General features: G+C 40.2%; 1 protein-coding gene across 9 annotated transcripts in view; it reads right to left on the reverse strand.

The window, feature by feature from the left end:
- PIEZO2 (piezo type mechanosensitive ion channel component 2) overlaps positions 1-20,170 on the reverse strand; it is a 211,157-nt gene that overhangs the window by 39,889 nt on the left and 151,098 nt on the right. For all 9 annotated transcript variants that reach the window (XR_008331507.1, XM_053396557.1, XM_053396555.1 and 6 more), the window contains exons 16-27: positions 19,906-20,054; positions 17,543-17,716; positions 10,116-10,453; positions 9,285-9,445; positions 8,326-8,502; positions 7,323-7,439; positions 6,943-7,143; positions 4,014-4,218; positions 3,769-3,870; positions 2,970-3,135; positions 1,174-1,417; positions 162-258 (exon numbers count right to left, since the gene is read on the reverse strand). Coding sequence is in view for 8 of the 9 variants with exons in the window: in XM_053396557.1 (XP_053252532.1) it covers positions 162-258; positions 1,174-1,417; positions 2,970-3,135; positions 3,769-3,870; positions 4,014-4,218; positions 6,943-7,143; positions 7,323-7,439; positions 8,326-8,502; positions 9,285-9,445; positions 10,116-10,453; positions 17,543-17,716; positions 19,906-20,054 (2,131 nt within the window). In the remaining variant the exon portion in view is untranslated. The remainder of the gene's footprint in view (positions 1-161; positions 259-1,173; positions 1,418-2,969; positions 3,136-3,768; positions 3,871-4,013; positions 4,219-6,942; positions 7,144-7,322; positions 7,440-8,325; positions 8,503-9,284; positions 9,446-10,115; positions 10,454-17,542; positions 17,717-19,905; positions 20,055-20,170) is intronic.

Here is a 20,170-nt window from a genome sequence, read left to right on the forward strand (position 1 = left end):
GCTTAATTAATGTATTCAGATATTCATTTCCCAGCATCAAAGCAACAAAGGAAAAACAAAATAAATGGCAATTGCTTTTGAAATAATAGCTATTTAAAAGCTATTTAAATTTCAGTAAGTTTTTAAGATTATTGCAAAGGAATTTAGATGTCTATACTTACGAATTTTGTAACCCTTAACTGTACAGGCCAGGCTAAATGTCTGAATCACCCAACAACTGTTCTGAATTAATGACTCGATGTAGCCACATGCGCCTATCTGCAATACATAGATGGAAATATTAAATCTCAGGATGACAAAACAAAAACAATGTTGCAATTAAAGTGAAAGTCCATTAGTCTAGCCCCCTGCTAGATTGCTCAATGTAAAGCTAAAGAAAGCACCTCCCCCCCCCACCCCACCGAAAAGGAGATTGAATGATATTTCTCCAGGGATGGTCTTCCTTGGAAAGCAGCTCCTGTCCTCATAGCAGTTCAAAAGCACGTCAAGTGCAAGTAGATAAATAGGTACCACTCTGGTGGGAAGGTAAACGGCGTTTCTGTGCACTGCTCTGGTTTGCCAGAAGTGGCTTAGTCATGCCTGCCACATGACCCAGAAGCTGTCTATGGACAAATGCCAGCTCCCTCGGCCTATAGGGCGAGATGAGTGCGCAAGCCTAGTGTCAGCTGCAACTTGACCTAACGGTGAGGGGTGCCGGTACCTTTACCTATAACTGTTTTACTAGGGTTTTCCACTGCAATAGTTTACCACTTCTTTTTTCTCTGATATAAAAGTATGATAAAACAAGATTTTAAAAAAATTAATCAAACCTCACTCCATTCTACAAGCTTTCCCTTCTCTCTTTTGAATGAAATAGTGCCCATTGAAGGCACATACAATGCATAGCTGACCTCTACTATCTTGCATGGTAAGTATCTAGGAGCAAGTGGGATCCTTGCAACAAAATGCTGCAGTGCATCAACAGCCCCTAATAAGAGCTCTTCTGTTCTGGCTGTGGCAAATAAGAACAGTGTTTATAGCAGTATTTAAACAATATCTAAATACTGAATACATTTCTTTGATTTGATTTTTTAAATATATATTTCTTCTGCTGAAACCACAAAGGGCTAGAAAAACAGTGCCTCCAATCCAGAGGTAAATATTAATAGGCTTTGGACTTAATGAGACACTTACCGACAATATGTTTTTCATTGTAATCACAAAGACATTATATGCTATCAGCCAATCCCAATAGCGAAGAATGCTTCTGATAGGCTTGAGTAGCAAATCTCCTCCAAAGAGCAGGAAATAGAAACAAGCTACCAAGTAGCCCATGCAAAATATACTGATCCGAGTGGTTCCTGTTATGAAGATGATGGTTAGGACAAACCAGAAGAGGTAACTGAATGTTATCACTTTACCCATATCTAGGTAAGATCTGCAACAAGAGAATACAGGAGTGGAAAATGTTAAGCATCTATTTGTTCCATTCATAGGGTTTGTGTGTGTCTGAGTGTGCACGTGTGAGAGAGAGAGAGAGAGAGAGAGAGAGAGAGAGAGAGAGAGAGAGAGAACAAACGAGCTACTTGTTCTTGTCAGCTGTTTGACATGCCTTTCATTTTGCTGAAATGACTACCTGTGTGGGTAAAGAAATTCGGCCTCATACTATGGTGGCAAATCTTTACTGGTTTGGATCCTAACTGCCCATTGCCCAAAGTCTGCTCACAGGATGCTCCCACTGGAGGAAAGTGTGGGGGCGGGGAGAGTAATTTTTTGCCACTGCAGCCCCTGTCCTCCCTAAAAATCAGGAACAGCATGGGAGGTGGTGCTAAGCTGCAGAAGGAAGGGAAATCATTGAAAATTGCCTGCCTCACTTTCACCCGCTGAAGCCTCCCCTAGATCAGAGTCCTTTCTCCAAGCAAAAGGAGCCCTCCTATTTGTGGAAGGAAAACTAAGTATTTATTTCACAAGATCTATATACTGCTTGACTGCAATAAAACCTCAAAGCAGTGAAAAGTACTCAAGTCACTGTCTTCTTTACGGAAACACAGGAAGCTGCCTTATACTGAGTCAGATGAATTGCTTCACTTAACTCAGTATCGTCTACATTGACAGGCTGAAGCTCTCTAGGGTTGCAATTGGACGGTTTTCCCAGCCCTACTTAGAGATGCTTGGGAACAGAATCTGAGACCTTCTGCATACAAGGAAATACTGTACTATTGACTACAGCCCTTTTAAAACTTTCCATGGATAACACAACTCTTTTCCTTTTATCATAACTCATTAAAGCTTATTAGTAAAAAATGGTAAGTCTTTCCATGAGCATCATTATAATCAATGTGTTTCTGCACAGCTTTTGTTTTGGAGCCAAGTGGCAAAAGAACAGATGTTATACCTTATACGAGTTCCCAAATGGCACAGTATAATTTATCAATAAATTGATGATTCAGTGACACTAATGCAGGAACTCTGGCTCTTGTCATTTCCTCTGGTTTCTTCTTCTATGAAAATATCATGTGTACTATACACTATCTAGTTTTGTTTAGAAAGCAACAAAATCAAAATGCAACCAATCCCATACAATAGGCTTGTCATTCAGATGTAATGTGTTTGTGTGTGCTTCTCTCCAACGAGCTATAAACTGAATATATTCATTTCTCCTTCAAGATATAATGCAACACTGTGTGACCTGCTTCTATTCCTTGATTGCTTCAGCACCAGCTAATGTACAGTGCAAATTTTCCGCTATTCATGCTGATCTACATGGCTGTTGCAATGTACACCAACTTTTTATCTTGGGTAATAATGATATGAGAAAACATATTACGTGCCTGATTCCATCAGTATTGCTCTGCAATTTTGAACAGCATAATTCAGTAGCCATAAAAAGAAAAGAGCGCCTTTTTTCTGAATGTCTGGGAAGAGGACAAATGAACCAGATCTTTAGAAAGATGTATGACCTTTAGAAATATTCAAGATCCAGTTCTTACCGACAATGGATGAAATCAGGGACAGGGTTGTGTTGGCTAAACGATGCTGCCTCAAGGTTCATGCAAATCTCCACATTGTCTCCAGCCATGATACGTACAGCAGCCTTGTTCTCATCTTCAAATGTTTGCCTTTGTAAGGATGCACATAGCAGCAACATGAAATCATCTGGCAGGAATTAGACACTCAAATTAAAATGCAAGCCAATAACATTGGTTAGACATACCCTTATTAATTAAAAAACCTTAAAACTATGATAAGAAAGGTAAGGACTACAAACAACTAATTAAATAGGGCAGCAGCATACACATGCACATAAACACACACACACACAAGTAGGAAAACCATTAAAATACAAGCCATGTAGACCTATGTGGGGTGCATGCTCTCCAACTTTGACTACTGAATTCAGGTTTCACACAGGTGTTGTTAACTCAACTTATCCTCTTTAGCAGAGTTCCCAGGAAAGGGTTTATCCTAAGGGTTTAGGAAGTGGTGAGTGGTTGTGGGAGAGACCAGGCTATACTTGAGGGCCAATAAATATGCAGTGCCTGAATATTAGAGGTGGGTGAATACCTTAAGCCGTGGACTGATCTGGAAATGAGTAGGTGTGCTTCTCAAAGACTCAAAACTGGTTCAGATTTAAAGCCAATCTGAGAGACTTGGAAAATGCAGAGTGACCAAGTTTAGCAATAAGATACTGTTATCCATTTGTATGCACCAATGCGCTTCAGAACGTTAATTTCAACATGTGCTACAAAAAAATGAAACAAGAGGACAAGCTACTATTAGAATACTTACAGACAAGAAAGACTGGATTGGGTTCCTTAATAAAATCTGGAAAGTATAGCCATTTGATGATATTAGAGTTAAAGTTGGCATTAGGATGTCTCCATGGATAATCTATGAAGGTAGAAGGAAGAACAATTACAGGAAGTAATTCATATCACTCATTGCAGCTCTAATCTGAGCCATGGCTATTTTTCAGTGGTTACTGTGAAAATAAAAGATAATCGCAATCAGTGGAAAGCAAGAAGTCCCCTTACCTATACAAGGAGAAGGTGGGATGCCAATACAAATGAAGTACTGGAATGTAATGATGCATGATAGAAAACAGCAGTACTTTGGCCAGATCTCTGCAATGGCTTTTCTTCTGCGTCGGTATAACACAGCAATTAACGCAAAGGCATGAACCATAGCATAGAAATCCATTCGTTGACCAATTACATTTACTGACAAAAGGAAACAGCTCTGTGACAAGGAAAAGAAAATCAGAATTTACATCCTCTTGGATAGCCCATGACTAACAGATATATTGCTTCACTCTTAGAAAATTGAAATCTCTTACTTAGTGAACTTCTGCTCACTAGGGATCTTGGAGGGCAGTGCAGACTATTTGGTTGACACCTCCTACAGAAACAGTCAGAGCCCCATGAACATTCAACAGCAGGAGGAGCTGCTCCCTGACTCCCAGACCAGTTCAGTAGGAATATAAATCTGGATAAAAAAACAAGCCTCAACTCTGTGAGTCAGGGCACAGCTGCTCCTCCAGTTGAAAGTTCTAGGCTCTGCCTCAAGGTTTGTGTAAGAGGTGCCAACCCAGCTGTCTGCAACGTCCTCCATAGTTGAAAATCAATGTAACACTTTGCTTACTGGCATATAACAGGTTCTCTCTCAATCAATATTTCATACTTAGCTTACCAATAGTGAGTACTTCGGAGTAGCCAATGCGGTGCCGCTCAGATGTTGCTGGACTATAACTCATCATGCCTGACCATTGGCCAGGCTGGTTAGAACTAATGGGAGATGCAATCCAACAACATCAGAGAGCACCACGTTGGCCATCTCTGGATTACTTTGATAGCTCAGTTGGTTAGAGTGTGGTGCTGATGACGCCACAGTCGCAGTTTTGATCCCCGTAATGGACAGCTGCATATTCTTGCATTGAAGGGAGCTGGAGTAGATGATCCTCAGGGTCCCTTCTAACTCTATGATTCTAATACATAATTGGATAAAAGTTCCTCTTTTTGCAAAAAGAAGTACCGTATTTTTCGCTCTATAACACGCACCCGACCATAACACGCACATAGTTTTTAGAGGAGGAAAACAAGAAAAAAAAATTCTGAATGAAACAGTGGATGTATCATTTTTGTGCTTCATGCTGCGGCCACAGACATGTGATTTGACGGTGAGTTTGGGGTAGCCCAATGCAAAGATCCTGAGGATCCATGTGGATCCATGCTTTGTAACCACGTTTTTGCACCATTGCAGCCCCAGGCAACAGTGGGTGCGTGATTTTTTTGGTGCAGGCTGTAGCCATGGACATGCTATGTGATCTGATGGTGAATTTGGGGTGACCCAATGCAAAGATCCTGAGGATCCATGTGGATCCATGCTTTGTAACCACGTTTTTGTACCATTGCAGCCCCAGGCAACAGTGGGTGCGTGATTTTTTTGGTGCAGGCTGTAGCCATGGACATGCTATGTGATCTGATGGTGAATTTGGGGTGACCCAATGCAAAGATCCTGAGGATCCATGTGGATCCGTGCTTTGTAACCACGTTTTTGCACCATTGCAGCCCCAGGCAACAGTGGGTGCGTGATTTTTTTGGTGCAGGCTGTAGCCATGGACATGCTATGTGATCTGATGGTGAATTTGGGGTGACCCAATGCAAAGATCCTGAGGATCCATGTGGATCCGTGCTTTGTAACCATGTTTTTGCACCATTGCAGCCCCAGGCAACAGTGGGTGCGTGATTTTTTTGGTGCAGGCTGTAGCCATGGACATGCTATGTGATCTGATGGTGAATTTGGGGTGACCCAATGCAAAGATCCTGAGGATCCATGTGGATCCATGCTTTGTAACCACGTTTTTGTACCATTGCAGCCCCAGGCAACAGTGGGTGCGTGATTTTTTTGGTGCAGGCTGTAGCCATGGACATGCTATGTGATCTGATGGTGAATTTGGGGTGACCCAATGCAAAGATCCTGAGGATCCATGTGGATCCGTGCTTTGTAACCATGTTTTTGCACCATTGCAGCCCTGTTTTTGCATCAGATCATTGCTATGTGATCTGATGGTGAATTTGGGGTGACTCAATGCAAAGATCCTGAGGATCCATGTGGATCCGTGATTGGAACCACGTTTTAAGTAGGGAGGGAAGGAAAAACATAGAAGCGACAAGGAGAGGGGTGTGCAGAGAAGCAGCTGGCTAAGAATGCAGGAGAGGGGTTTTACCGGAGGGAGGAAAGGAAGGCAAAAGTCCCCCCCCCACAAGCCAGCCAGCTCTCTCTCTCTCTCTCCCCCCCCCCCAACCTGCATGTTGCCTTCGAGTCCCAGACGCACGGAGAGGAATTGGAAGGAAGCTCTGCTTGCCTGGAGGGGAGGGGTTTTCTCTGCTCTTTGTTCCGTTTGAGCAAACACAGTAAGGAAACAGAAGCGGGTGGGCAGTAAGACCCTGAGGCAGAATGCAGGAAAGCAGCAGCTTTCCTCCCTTCTCCGGACGATTTGATATTTGCCTGATTTTTGCCTTCACTCGCGCTTGTCAGCTCCAGGGACCACACATTCGCTCAATAACACGCACAGACATTTCCCCTTACTTTTTAGGAGAAAAAATCTGCGTGTAATAGAGGGAAAAATACGGTAATAGTGTCACTGATAAATGTTTGGAGTCTATGCTCTGTATCAGCCTTTCTCAGCCTTGGGTCCTCAGATGTTGTTGAACTACAGCTACCATCATTCCCAGCTACTAGGATCAGTGATCAAGGATAATGGGGGTTGTAGAATTGTATAGGCCTTTAATTGTTTAGACCTTTAAAATACAAAGATAATTATTTTGTAGAGTAGAGCATTAATACAGAAACAAGTAATCCTTAAATATATAATTCCCTAAAATAGATAAATAAGTAATAAATAATATCAAGCTGGAGTCACCATAGGAAATCTTGTTTTAAACATGCTGGCACTGAATTTACCTCTAAACCAAACTTATAGAAGAAGTAGTTGACAAAGTACTTAAGACAGCTAAGTACTCCATCATCTAAATGTAATCTGGTAACATCATGAAAAATTGTTTTTGTCTCAGGAGCTGTGAGATTGTTTCGACATCTGTAGTATTCCTGATGCCGGTAAATGGTTACTTCAAAGGCCAGAATTGCCAACATCAGCAGGTTATTCTGCAAGAGAAGGAAACCATATGAGCTACAAAGAATCAGCCAATATTCTTTTGAAAGCAAGCATACTGCAACTTGCAATATGCTCCCTAAAAACATTGACAACTCAGCGACTGTACTGTCTGAAAATAATTTATTGAGACTGAAAATAAATTCAACAGAGAACAAGTAATAATAATTACCCTCAGATATACAAGAAGTGGATAAGACTTTCTCAATCCAACCCACTCAGTTGGATCAATGGGCTTTCTGTAAAGTAGTGATTCATTTATGTCTTCTAGAGGCTTAGTTGTATTAGGCTAAAATGAAAAAAGAGAGATAAATTTTAGTTTGACTTCTTCAAGGAGGATGCTTTGATTGAACAGAGCCAGGGACAGATCTACTATGAAAATACCATGAAGCTTTAGCTTTAGGGCCCCTAATCCCAGAGGGGCTCCAGAAGCAACTTTAGCCCACATTGCTGAAAAAGTTCAGGTCTAGTAGACCCAACTTGAGTCACATGACACAAATCATTCTACGGTGCATCGTACATGTATATAACATTCCCATAATTTTCATCTCCCCCTCAATAACTTAAAAACTATAAGACATAGGAAATTTTTATTCAAACCAGTGATAATCCAGTGCAGCAATTTTATTCAAAATCTGAGATGTAGTAGTTAATTTATAAAAAATAAAAATGTAGTGATATGTCATGGAATGACTCCACTTAGGAAGGTAACGGTGGTTATCCAGACCTCTTTGCTGGTTGTGAAGGGCCCCCAAAATGTAAGTTTGCCACTGAACAGAGCTGAGCAACCCAGGCACCTGAAAAAGGTTTCATCATCGACTTTATAAAGCAACATTAAGGCACCTACCACTAGCAGCTGGGACTGAAAAGAAGCAGACAAGAAGTAGCTCCATCAGTGCTAGGAGAGGTTTAACTGGGGCCTCTCCATGCTACAGGAAGCATCAGTGTCATCAAATATACATACAGCGAACAAATTGAATACTTGGCAGGATGTGTGATTGATTCAGAAATTCACTGAGATATATCCTGATTTGGGGGGGAATAACTTGACTAACTTCTCACGTGAGAAAGAGCCTGTCTCCATTCTTGTTGATCCACACTATCCACAAATTGCTAAATTATTTATTTTTAACAACTCTATTTTACTTTTTAAATATTAGATAGCTACTACTTGCCATTGTACAGTTGACAGAAAACATTTCAGGGTTAATAGTTCCAAGCTGATACAACATTTTGCAGATGATAATTACACAGGTCCAAACAGTGCAGACACTGGATGCCAGTGGGCGGAACTGAGAATATGGCAAAGCAAAAGCCCAGGCAATCACAAACACATAGTTAAGGAGGGAAACCTGTAAGCACAAAATGAGAAAATATATTAATTACTTGACAACATTTTGAGAAGTTTTATTATGCTACCTTGTGCTAAAACATTCTGAAAAGGAATTCAAAGCATAAGGAAGCAGCAAAAGAGAGAGCATTGAAACGTTTAAGATAGCAGGAGAGTTGATCGGCTAAGGGTGGTAGTCTTGGAAGAATCAAGAATTATAGGCTGGGGTTTAATGTGAAACAGTAGCATAAAGATAAAGATGAGAAAGGTGTGGAGAGCTTTCCGAAGTAAGGACAAGCTACTCGTGCTGGATGTTGAAGGGAATGTTCTATGTGATCAGTGGCGTTTTGGGGGAAAAGCTCAACGTTGCTAAGATGCAAGAAAGGAAAGCAAGGGAAAAGGTGCAGTAGTCAAAGGGTGGCCATGGCAAGAGCACAAGACCAAGATTGGGCTAAGATTATTAGGGGAAGGGGTGGATTTTTGCAATAGTATATTATAGTAGTTAAGCAATTTGGGTAGCTTGGTTTACTGAATCGGATAGAGCTGGAACAAACTGAATTTCAATTTGCATGCAAAACTTCAAAATATCAAATATAGTTTTGAAGTTTACATTTTGAAGTTTGAATTATGTTTCATGTGCACTTTTTAAGGACAAGCCTAGTGTTTTACATCATTTAGTGGACAGGAGGAATACACATGTAATAAACCAACCAAACCAACATTTCAGAAATTCAAAAACATCATTGTTTTTGAATTCAGTTGATACTGAAAGAGAAACTGATGACACATCCATTATTTACTTGCCTCTTTGACTGTGACCCAGATAATATATGATGAGACAATTTTGATAATGTGCAGTTCCAAAAGCCACCACACAAAAACTTGCAGTTTATGAAAGCATTCGAGAAATTTCAAGAAAAGTACGGTGAGGCGATCAATCACCAAATGCCATTTGTTTCTTAAATCTGCAAAGACAAGTCAAACATAATGATGAAGCTTATTTTTGGCTTTGTGAACAGGGCTACTTTTATCTTCTCTTGGAAATATAAAGGGGGAGGCAATTTTTTCCTCTGAATATAACTTTTCTTCCTCAGAATAAAACACTATTAAAACCAGCTATAATTTTTAATTAAGGGAAAATGTGATTGAGATTCATTTGAAGTCATACATAGATCCCCAAAGTGTCAATTTTTCCTGCCAAATGTGTTTATTCCTAATTTTATGATGGAATGCAGTTGACATTCCTCAGAAACAGAATTCCAGAGCATAAGACAAGAAGTAGGTTTGAAGAGTTGCCATTCACTCCTGCAATGAAAAAGGCACTAGGAACCAAAGTATATTGAGCCAAGTTTCAACACAACTTAATCATGTTGGGATAACCTTTGAGTCCTTACAGGTCTCTAATGTTGTTTTGTCTCCCTCTCAAAGTTTTTTTTTAAAGACTTCTTGAGCACCTGCAAACGTCAGGGTGAACCCAAGTCTGCTTATTTTCCCCTCTCCCCATTTGTATAGTCTGTGAGCATCGGAACACTTAAATAAGAAATAGAGGGAATGAATTACATGTATCGCAGGTGAATCACCTTCAATCAAAAGTAAAAAAAAATAGACCAAGTTGAGACTCTCTCCACAGACTACCTGATATATCTTCTGTCTCCGATTCATCATCATCTTCTTCTTCTTCCTCCTCATCCACTTCCTCCTCTTCTTTTTCATGCCCTTCTTCCTTATCTCTTTTCTCCCTCCTTTCCATTATGCGTTGTTCTGGTTCTTGGAACATGTTTTCCTGCTCTTGGTACATTTTTTCTGGCCCTTGTAAAATGTTTTCTTGCTCTAAAACATTTTCCTGCTCATTTTTTTCCTGCTCTTGTAACACATTTTCCTGCTCTCGTAAAATGTTCTCCTGTTCCTTTCCAAAACTGGCATTTAAATTCATCATTGTGATATCAGGCAGGCTTCCATCTTGATGAACCAGCCTATTGGTAGATATGCAAGTAGGCATGTCAACAAACCAAGCAGTTGCAATACAAGAAACAATCTTCTGATTTCATACAGCAAAACAAACAAGGAGCACATGAATAAATGGGTCAAACACTGTTTAGGAAACTCCACATGGTATCAAACCATAGAAGCAATTATCTGTCACTTTGACGCTAATTATTTGCTTTAGTAATTAGTGATACTGCCACCTAAACTTGACATTTCCCCCGCAGAGGAAAAAATGGTCAAAGTTTAAGATGTAGAAGCATGAAATGACATGTTTTAACAGCAAGCATTTCATGACTTCACATGGGGACTTACTCATTTTGGCGGATTGGTAATTTTTTCTTGATGCTGCTCAAAGTAATTGAAACAGAAAGAAAAAAAGGAAATGAGAACAGAGGAGTTACAGAAGAAGGTCAGAGATAAAGACATCATGCCATATAACTCACTAGCATTCTCTTAATCCATCTGTGTCAGCCTTCAGATGCCAGGAGCATGCCATCCTGGCATTAAAAGAGTGCTTCTAACAAGATGGAAAGTGCTTACTACATTTTCAAAGAAACTTTTCATTCACCATTCTTACATTATGCAAGCAAATTCTTTCAAATAAGTTACACTAGTCCGACTCTGAATATATTTACATATTTGTAAAAAACAAAAGCTGATGTAAAAAACAAAAGATTCAAATGGCAAAATTTTCCATTTGCAAGTAAGCAAGTCTGTTTATTCAGTTTAAAATTCAGGTAGCATATAATATTGAACCAGCTCTTCACATCGTCTCAGCTACACTTTCAAGAATTCTATGGTTAAAAATCTATATAAAGAGTTGAAAACAGGAAACACCAATTGAAGGTGTTTCTACTGATGTAGAAAATGGAAATGTTACTAGTAAGCTATAAAGTATTTTGGAGGTACATTCTGGTAAACACTACTTATGATCAAATTTACCTTCTTCCCTAAGAAAATGGGATTGGCCTTCTAGTTTCAGCATTACATAAAGGTAAGGAAAACATTTTATTTTTATGTTAGTAATTATAGTAAACTTGCCATACAGATGACAGATGACCCTGACCCAACTTCAGTTTGAAGATATTTCAGTCAGGAAGGTGATGTTGTACTATTAGTTTCTGATTCTAAAAGAAAGCTTGGATGTCCTTTCAGCTCAACTACAGATTCCTTTAGAGTTAAAGATATCCCTTGATATTTTACTCTGCTGCCTACATACCTTATGAAAGACTCAGGACAACTCAATGCCATAAATAAGTAAATGGGCTAAGGCAGCCAGGATCAGACAAATCCTTGGATATGATATATATTGGGGCGTCCAACTTCCAAGAGTCTGCGATCTACTCACAATACTAAAAAAACTGTTAGTGATCTACCCATTGTCAGAGTTGTTGAGCTTTATTTAGGAAGCCAAAGTTGTCTTTCATTTTTGCAAAATTAGCATGTGTTGTATTTTTTTTACTTATTTCAAAAATACCTAATCATTTAACCATTATATTTAAATGCTAATACTAAAACATGAACAGTATATTTTAAATTTGCAACATATCTATAAATGAACACAAGATCCCTTTCAAATAATGAACTAGTGTAAGACTTGAAACAAGACATTAAATTTATCTCTATTTATGAACTTTATTCAGCCTGTCAAGGTACGTAAGATCATACAATGTATTCAGAATTTTAGTAATCATTCTCATAAAAGTAATTTTCTATGACAACTATTTTCAAGAGAGATAAAAAATACCTGCTAAATATTATTCAGTGTGCCCCAGAGACCTTGGGAAGGATTCCTAAGGGCTCCTAGCTCAAAGGATGGGTCAGAAAGGTACTGAAAACACCATTGCTCAGGTTTCCCATAAGCAAAACTGTGCATGAGTCTTAAGTTCTTAATGTTGAGCCATTTGTTGCTGCTGCCTGCCTTTCCTCCAACTGGACCTCCCTTCTCTGTAAGAATGGTAGGGCCAGTAACAAAAAGACTGTCTGAAGGCAGAGAATGGGGTGCCATAGAAAGCCTATTATGAGCTGGGCCAGAATGTCATGGGTACCTCATAATGGCTTGGTGACTTCTTTTCCCAATTCTCCTAATTCCAAAAGTTGGCACTGTCAATATTCTAAAGGACACACTTTGATGTTACACAAAAGCAATTGACTGATTTCTGTGCCACTTACTATCACATGTGCTCAGGATCCTAGAGAACAGCATGCTAACCACACTGCCTACTTAAGTAAATATTATGTAAATATCTTAATTTCAGAGCAACATGAACACGAACACACACACAAACAAACAAACAAACAAACAAACCAGAAAGGGTTGTAATTACTAAGCAAAAGCTGTTGCACTGATCTAGCAAGATGTAAAATACAAGTGCTAGTGACCTGGATTTATCGAGAGCACTGTTGTCCAGACTACCAACAGTGGCTTGGACACTGACCCAGGAGGATAAGGGGTCGGCTGAGTCAGTAGGACCACTCACAGAATCGCCAGATCTGGGCCACAACACTGAGCTAGAGCCCAGCAACCAAGGAGCAACAGAATCAGAGACACACCAAATCTCCTGAGCTAGGAACTTCAGAGATTGCAGCACACTGATGAAGCAACATCCTTGCCCCTAAAGACCTCATATGTCCCATCTACCACGACCACCGGCAGTTTGCTTTGTATGAAATGATTGAGAAACAACAGAGTGCTAGGCTCCAAGGCAAAATCTCCGTCACATTAACAGTATCCAACAAGGAGGTAGACCTAAGTAAATTTAGTGAAATACAAATAATTTAAGGGACTGTTTTATGTAGCTTGCTTACTGTCTAAAGTGTGGAATGCACTATTTTCTGTTTGAGCTAGTTAGGAGAGACTAGACTAATCTCCACCTTCTCAAAACCTTTCTTACCCTGTTTATTCTCAGAGTCCTTTAAAATGTCTTTATAATTTTGTTGGCTGTGGGATTGAGCTTACCTTATCCTTGTGAGGTATCCGAGAGTGGTGTGAGTAATTTCCTTTCCATTAAACACTTCTCCAGTGCTCTGGAGCATCCCTGGCTGCCTGCGTTTCCTGATCTGAAAAAGCACCATGGGAGGAGTTACCTTACAACGCCTTCCCCTGAGCTTTAATTAAAGTGCGGGAAGCCGGGAAGGCTGGCTACCAAGTGCCCCTGGATTGGTGCGCTCACTGCCTTTGTTTTTAAGAGATGTCGTTTTGACCATTAAAACAAAAACAAAAAACTACACCAAGCAAACACACATGCCATTTAAAAATCAACAATAAACAACTGTTAGGAGCACTGTCAACAGCCCGCTCAGCTTCCCACACTTACAGGAAAGCCCAGTTGAGGACATCATGGTGTTTTTAAAGGAAACACAGGCACTTGGAAAAGCTGCAACCTGCCAGGGAGATGCACTGTAGAAAGAAAGGACACTCACATAATCCATTGGCCATTTCAAAATTAAGGTAAGCAAAAACCCAGACCCAACCCGTGAGCATTTCACTGAACCTCTCTCCTCTCTTGCCGCAGCTACATAATTTCTGAATGCAACTTATTTTCTCATTAATTGATGATGGACAGTTTTAAAAAATAACAACACCTGGAAATTTTCAGCACTGCATCAGGTGAAGTCCACCTATCTCAATTCAAAACCAGGTCTTTCCAAACCTTTCTCAAGAATTCTCAATAAAATTCTGAATTTCCCCCTCCAAATCCCCCCAAAGACTGGAAAACCCAACCTGGGAGATCTCCCTCACTGTCACTCATTTACTAGTTTCCCTCCTACCACTTTTCCTAAAGTCAAAAGTTTTGTGGTGGTGTGGTGATGTGGCAGAGAAGAGACAGCAGCTGCGTTTCCAAAAACCAAACCAAAACATGGAATCTTCCCTCCTACAATAAATGATTCTGGAAATCCTTGACCCCTCCACTGTCGACAGGAGGTCTGTCAACTGCAGTTTCTTAATCACAAAAACTAAGCCAGGAGGCTTATAAAGTATTACATTCCCCAGAGTCAGCAAAGCAGACTCAAGCAATGCTTAGAAGTACTCACCATGCAGAGTGAGGAACTGCTTAGAAGATGCTACCTTTGGCTCAGTTTGTGTGTGCTTATATATGTGTGTGTGTGAACATACACTTCCAAGATCTGACATCTGCAGGAACGACTAACAGACAGCCTAAACCCTTACCATCATTTTTTCCTCAGCAACTTAGTGAGCATGTGAAAGTGTAGGAATGGGGGAGAGGAGAAACTGGCATATGAAAATGCTGGTACCAAGTACAAATTCAGAGGAAGTCAGGTTCAGTTCATAAGAGATTTTACACTTGATATTTCATTATAACTGTCCCCTTCCTGCCTTCCACAATTCTTCAATATTGCTAGGGTAAGCTTATCATAATGATGTTGCTTTGATGCACTCTTGTAGCCAAGATATAACATCATTTTCTCTTGAATGCAACACATAAAATATTTGATGGAGTAAAGATGGTTTAAGAAAGCAGATGTTTAAAGAACTCCTCTTGGAATGGTTTTCTATCCTTGCATTTGTAATTTTATATATATGAGTTGTAACAGAGTTCTGAAGTATTAATAATTCATAATTATATGAATAATTTCCCTTAGAAGTACAAGCTTCTCTTTCTTCTATCTCTGACCAATTATCATGATGAGAGATATTAAGAATACAGGCTGATATCCAAAGAGTAAAAAATGCCCCCAAAATGCTTCTCCTCTAAAGGGGAGGGGGTTTGCTAATTTTCCTTTTCAACAACAGTCTTTTCAGTCACGTTGAATTCCACTTTGGAGGGTCCCTAACATTCAGGACAGTGGGAGGGGGTCATGGGTTAGAGGTATTGCAATGGGAAGGAGGCATATAACTAAGCAAGGTAATTGGCAGACAAAGAAGTTTCAGCAAATCTGTACAATTACTATGCAAATTATAGAAGCGAAAAAGCCTCCATCTGTTCTATATATGAGCCAAAACCATTAGCAATAAAAATGCTGTCCTAAAGTAGCTGTCAACATATGTTCAACTATTTTCAAGTTTTTCAATTCATGTCCGATTATGACATGGATATTAAAAGTATTTTATTCAGCTATGAGCATCAGCCCATCATATTGTGCTCTATTGTTATACTGATATACATGCCAACATCAGAATCAATGTCACTTTTATTTAGAAGAGACTTGTGTCCATAACCAGCAGGTTTTTTTCAGGTTCCTGAGATGCCATTGTATAAAAAGGAACACCACTTCCTAATTCTCATACCCACACAGCCCTGCTGCGACAAATTTACAAGACACTTTGAAGATAGTCACTCGCTTTTGCTCCAATCTTTACACCTCAGTTGTCTGATGAGGTGTCTAGCACACCATCATGTCATATTGTTTGGGATCCATTATTATCATTGGGGCTTCGAGATGTGGACAAGGCACATGCAGGAGTGCAACCAACTATCTGTTTTCTAGAACCTTGCCTACTGTTGCTTCCAAACACTAGCTAGAGGGGGATGACTGGAGATTACAGCTAGTGCATAATACACCTGCTGGATCACTGGCCAATAGACATGGGCAGTCATACAACACCTCAAGGTCCATTTCCCAAATTACCCCAAACAGGAACCATTCAGCATTAAACAAATTCCTAGACGCCCATACCAAACCTGATACTTCTCATTGCTTCTTTGCATTGTATTAGGACAACTTAAAGCACTATGCTATTACTTTTAATAGTTATGGATTCCCCAAAGAATTCTAAGAGCTGTAGTTTGTTAAGGGTGCTGAGAGTTATTAGGCTGTCTCTATTCTTCTCCTAGAGGTACAATTTCCAGAGCTGTCTGGGAAGAAGGATTGTTAAACTACTCTGGAAATTGTAGTCTTTGATAAAAGAGGAGTGTCTCATTTAATGTCTTGCTATCATTTACTGCTGCTGTAGTTTTCAAATCTACTTGCCCACCTGTCTTGTGTGTGGACAAGTGGAGGTGAATGGTGGGTGGCAGTAGCACCTGCTGCAACAATGCTGGGGCTGGGGGATGCAGGGATAGAAACATGGGTAGCCAGGTTTACGTTGGCCAGGAGCCCATCAACAGCACTGTTCTAAGGGCTCACCTAAGTCTGGTGCCAACTGAGATGAGCAAAAGTGTGCACAGACATTACTGTGCGCTGATGAACTAGTTTACTCAGACAATTGTGTTTTACATGTCTAGATGCAAATAAAATTGAGCTTTTTTCAACTTGGATAACATTTAAAGTGAATCATTGTACTCACAGCTTTTAAAAACGGGAGAATTCTCAGAGTTAGAACTCCACTGTGTTGACCAATAAGCTCTTTGTTCATTGGAAAAATTGAGCACTAGGATTGTTTTATTTGAGGTTAATATATAGCCTGATAGTCCTCTCAGCCCCCGCCCTCGCTTCTGAGTGAAAATGTAAGCAAGCAAGTAAAAGAAACATTTTGTTAGGAAAGGAAAGATTGGAATACCCACCTATTTATTATTAGATAAACACGACCATTGACTTTGGCATGGCTTTGGTGGGAGAGATGAAAGCACAAGAATGCATGGGATGGCAGCAGGAAAATTAGTTAGAGAAAGAGAGAGAAAAGAATAGTGTTAAACAGGAATGAAGGAACATAGCTGTCTTACCAGAGGAAGAACATATTGTCAACAGTCCCAATGAAATAGTAAGATTATTGAAGGATTATTACAAAACATTCAGTATCAAACACTTGTCAGCATATAGGTTCCCATTGTACCACTAGACTTCCAGCTATGTGGATTAAAAGGGCCAACCTCCTTAACAATCCTGTTCGATGTCTCCCCACTCAATACCAAACGATAAAACATTATCTACGTAGCATAACCAAACAGAAAGGATCTAGAAAAAAGTATGTGAGTTGTGCCAACGGAAGTCTATAGAACACAAGATTTCTAAGCCGTCTATTACCCAATTTCTTGGTGACTGCAAGCCAGCTTAGATTTCAACAGAAGGTTCATGCTTAGACATCAGAGCTATATAACCATATGGTAGTTGGGGAAGTAGAAGCTGAGAACCTGGTGACACTGAAAGAAATAACATTTCTCTGCTTGCTTTACCTGTAAATGGCACTATCCTGTTTGCTGATTATGGCTTTCAAATCCGTGAGTTCAAGGAAACGGTCATGGAAATAATGTAGGTGTAAGATACACACTAACAAAAAGGAGGTTGGAATAAAGATGCGGGTAAACAACTCTGCTACAGAAAACTGCTTTAAGCCAAGATCTTCTAGTCTGAAATATAAAGCAGTACAAGATACAGCTAAGTTAATGGTCAGGATGAATTTGACAATGTTTAATATTTGGCAGAAAGCACATTCTTAGCTGGTTGTAAAACAGAGCAGCCATAAAGACTAGTTTTGGGAATCATACTAGTTCCACATACAACAGAAAACTAATAATATACATATCCACTGTATTGGTCTATGGCCAGAATAATTCATTCATTCGTTCATATCTATTATAGCGACAAGAGGCTTGCAAAAAGAACTTTTATAAGTAGTCTTTATGGTTCTTAAAATGCATTATGCCAGTGGTTTTCAACCAGTGTGCCGTGGCACCCTGGGGTGCCTTGAATGATGGCCAGGGTGCTGCAGGCAACACTGGCCTCTGTCCCTCTTTCCTTCCATCCCTCCTCTGATGCACTCTCGCATCTTTGCCTCCCCTTTAGAGGCTTGCATAGCTGTTTGTTGCAGCAGCCCTAGCTATGAACTCTGCAGTTGAATTATGCCTCTGGGGCTGGCCAGGAGGTGCTAGGTGCCAGGAGCTGAGGTGGCCTTGGAGTAAGCAGGCAAGCGCATGAGAGGGCCCAGCCAGTCAGCCCACCAGCCCTTGCTGTTTGGAATAGACAAGTGGTAGGCAGGGCAGGCAGGCAGGCACCACACTGGCCTTTCCTGTGCTTACTGTATGCAAGGCCTGCCTGAGAGCTGAGTGCCCGGCACTGAAGGGGAGCCTTTCCACCATGCAGTTCTGGCAGTGCCTGTTGCTGCCACCCAAGGTAAGATGGTGGCCTCATGTTCACCTTCAGCCAGCCTCCTTTGGGCCACTAACACTGGGGGCATCCTCTTCCCAGGCCCCTGTGGCGCAGTGTGAGGAGGCACCTCTCTTTGGACCAGAGGGGTAGACCAGGAGCAGTGGCGGTGGCTGCCCAGAGGACTCCCAAGGAGTGGGAAGAGGAGGCTGAGGAAACACTCCACAAGGGAGTATGTTCAAAAAGGGGTGAGGGGCTGCTGGCTCTGCAGGGAAGGGGTGACATAACTGGGCTCCTGCGCCCCACGGGGTACCGCAGAAAGAATGTCGTTGGTCAAGGGAGCCATGGACTCAAAAAGGTTGAAAACCTCTGCATTATGCAATCATGCATTCTAACTTTTTTTAAAAAAAAAAGAGAAAGTAAGTTGTAATTCTGGAACATCTAACTAATTTATCCAGACAACTATATGAATCTGCTAGAGCAGCCGATAAGTTTAAATAAATACTATTCATAGGTCAAACAACAAGAGAAGCCATCTGGGCAGCTTACAACATCAAACATGACATTTGGAATCACAGTGGCTACCTTTGAAGATCATGATAAGATTAAAACCATGGCTTACAGTGTCTGAGTGAAGTGCACCCACCCAGCCAGGATGTGAGGTTTGCTTAACCAAACCACAACTGGCAAGCTAATAACCTTGGCTTATCACTATCCCTATGTTAAGCCAGGGATCATGGTTTGTTTCCTCCCAGTGCTAGCAGATATTAAGTCTACTGTGAATGGTAAGCTATTGTTTGTGTGTTACCATCATGTGGAAAGAAAGCTTGTCTTGAAATGCAATACAGTGTAATGAATAAAATACAATCAGCCAGGAAGTTTAGCCCCACAACTGCAGCAATTTTAAAATGATCATCCATGAGCCACTCAAAATTAGGTAACAGTGAAACAGCATTGTTTTTATGATGCAGAAAAATGAACAAAACTGTAGCCAATGGATGGTGAGAAAAAGAAAGAAAAGGGAGATAAAGCTAAGGAAAAATTAAATAAATATGGCTGAGAGGAAAACAAGCAGCCAACTTCACAAAGGAAACACTGTTCTTCCCAACTTTGACTCACGTGCATAACATGGGACTTCCCCACTTTTGGGCAAGGAATAGAATGATAGCCATATTTTTGTTTTCACATTGTACATAGTGGACACTGCTTAAGAGATCTTTAAAATATTAAGCAGTTAAGAAATGTTTTAAATTGAAATAAAATATAAAACAAATATTGGTCTGCAGACATCTCATATGTGTGGTTGAACAGATAGCATGAATAAGAAAAATCTATCACCATCCAGTTTAACCCGCATTCATATCAGTGGGACTTCTGTGCAGGACTGGCAACACCCAAATCCATAATGTATTTGTTAATAGAAGGTGAGACTATGTTAACAGAAAATACTCACTGTTTCTCATTCATCCCTGTCATGTTTTTCCACAACCCAGGAAATGATTTAAACTGATATGTGTAGATAAAAACAAGTACTAGCATCGTGTAAACCACCACTGACATCCAAAAATATTTCAAAATTCGCCGCCACCATTCATAGTGCACCTGGGAACCAGAAATTCATGTTGTAAAACAAATTGTTAGCTTTTTATAAATATAATTGCTTATATTCAACTCAATTTAGACATGGCGATTTCAATGGATTGTGGTTGGATTTCTTG

The sequence above is a fragment of the Podarcis raffonei genome, chromosome 7 (assembly GCF_027172205.1).
Source record: "Podarcis raffonei isolate rPodRaf1 chromosome 7, rPodRaf1.pri, whole genome shotgun sequence".
NCBI lineage: Eukaryota > Metazoa > Chordata > Lepidosauria > Squamata > Lacertidae > Podarcis > Podarcis raffonei.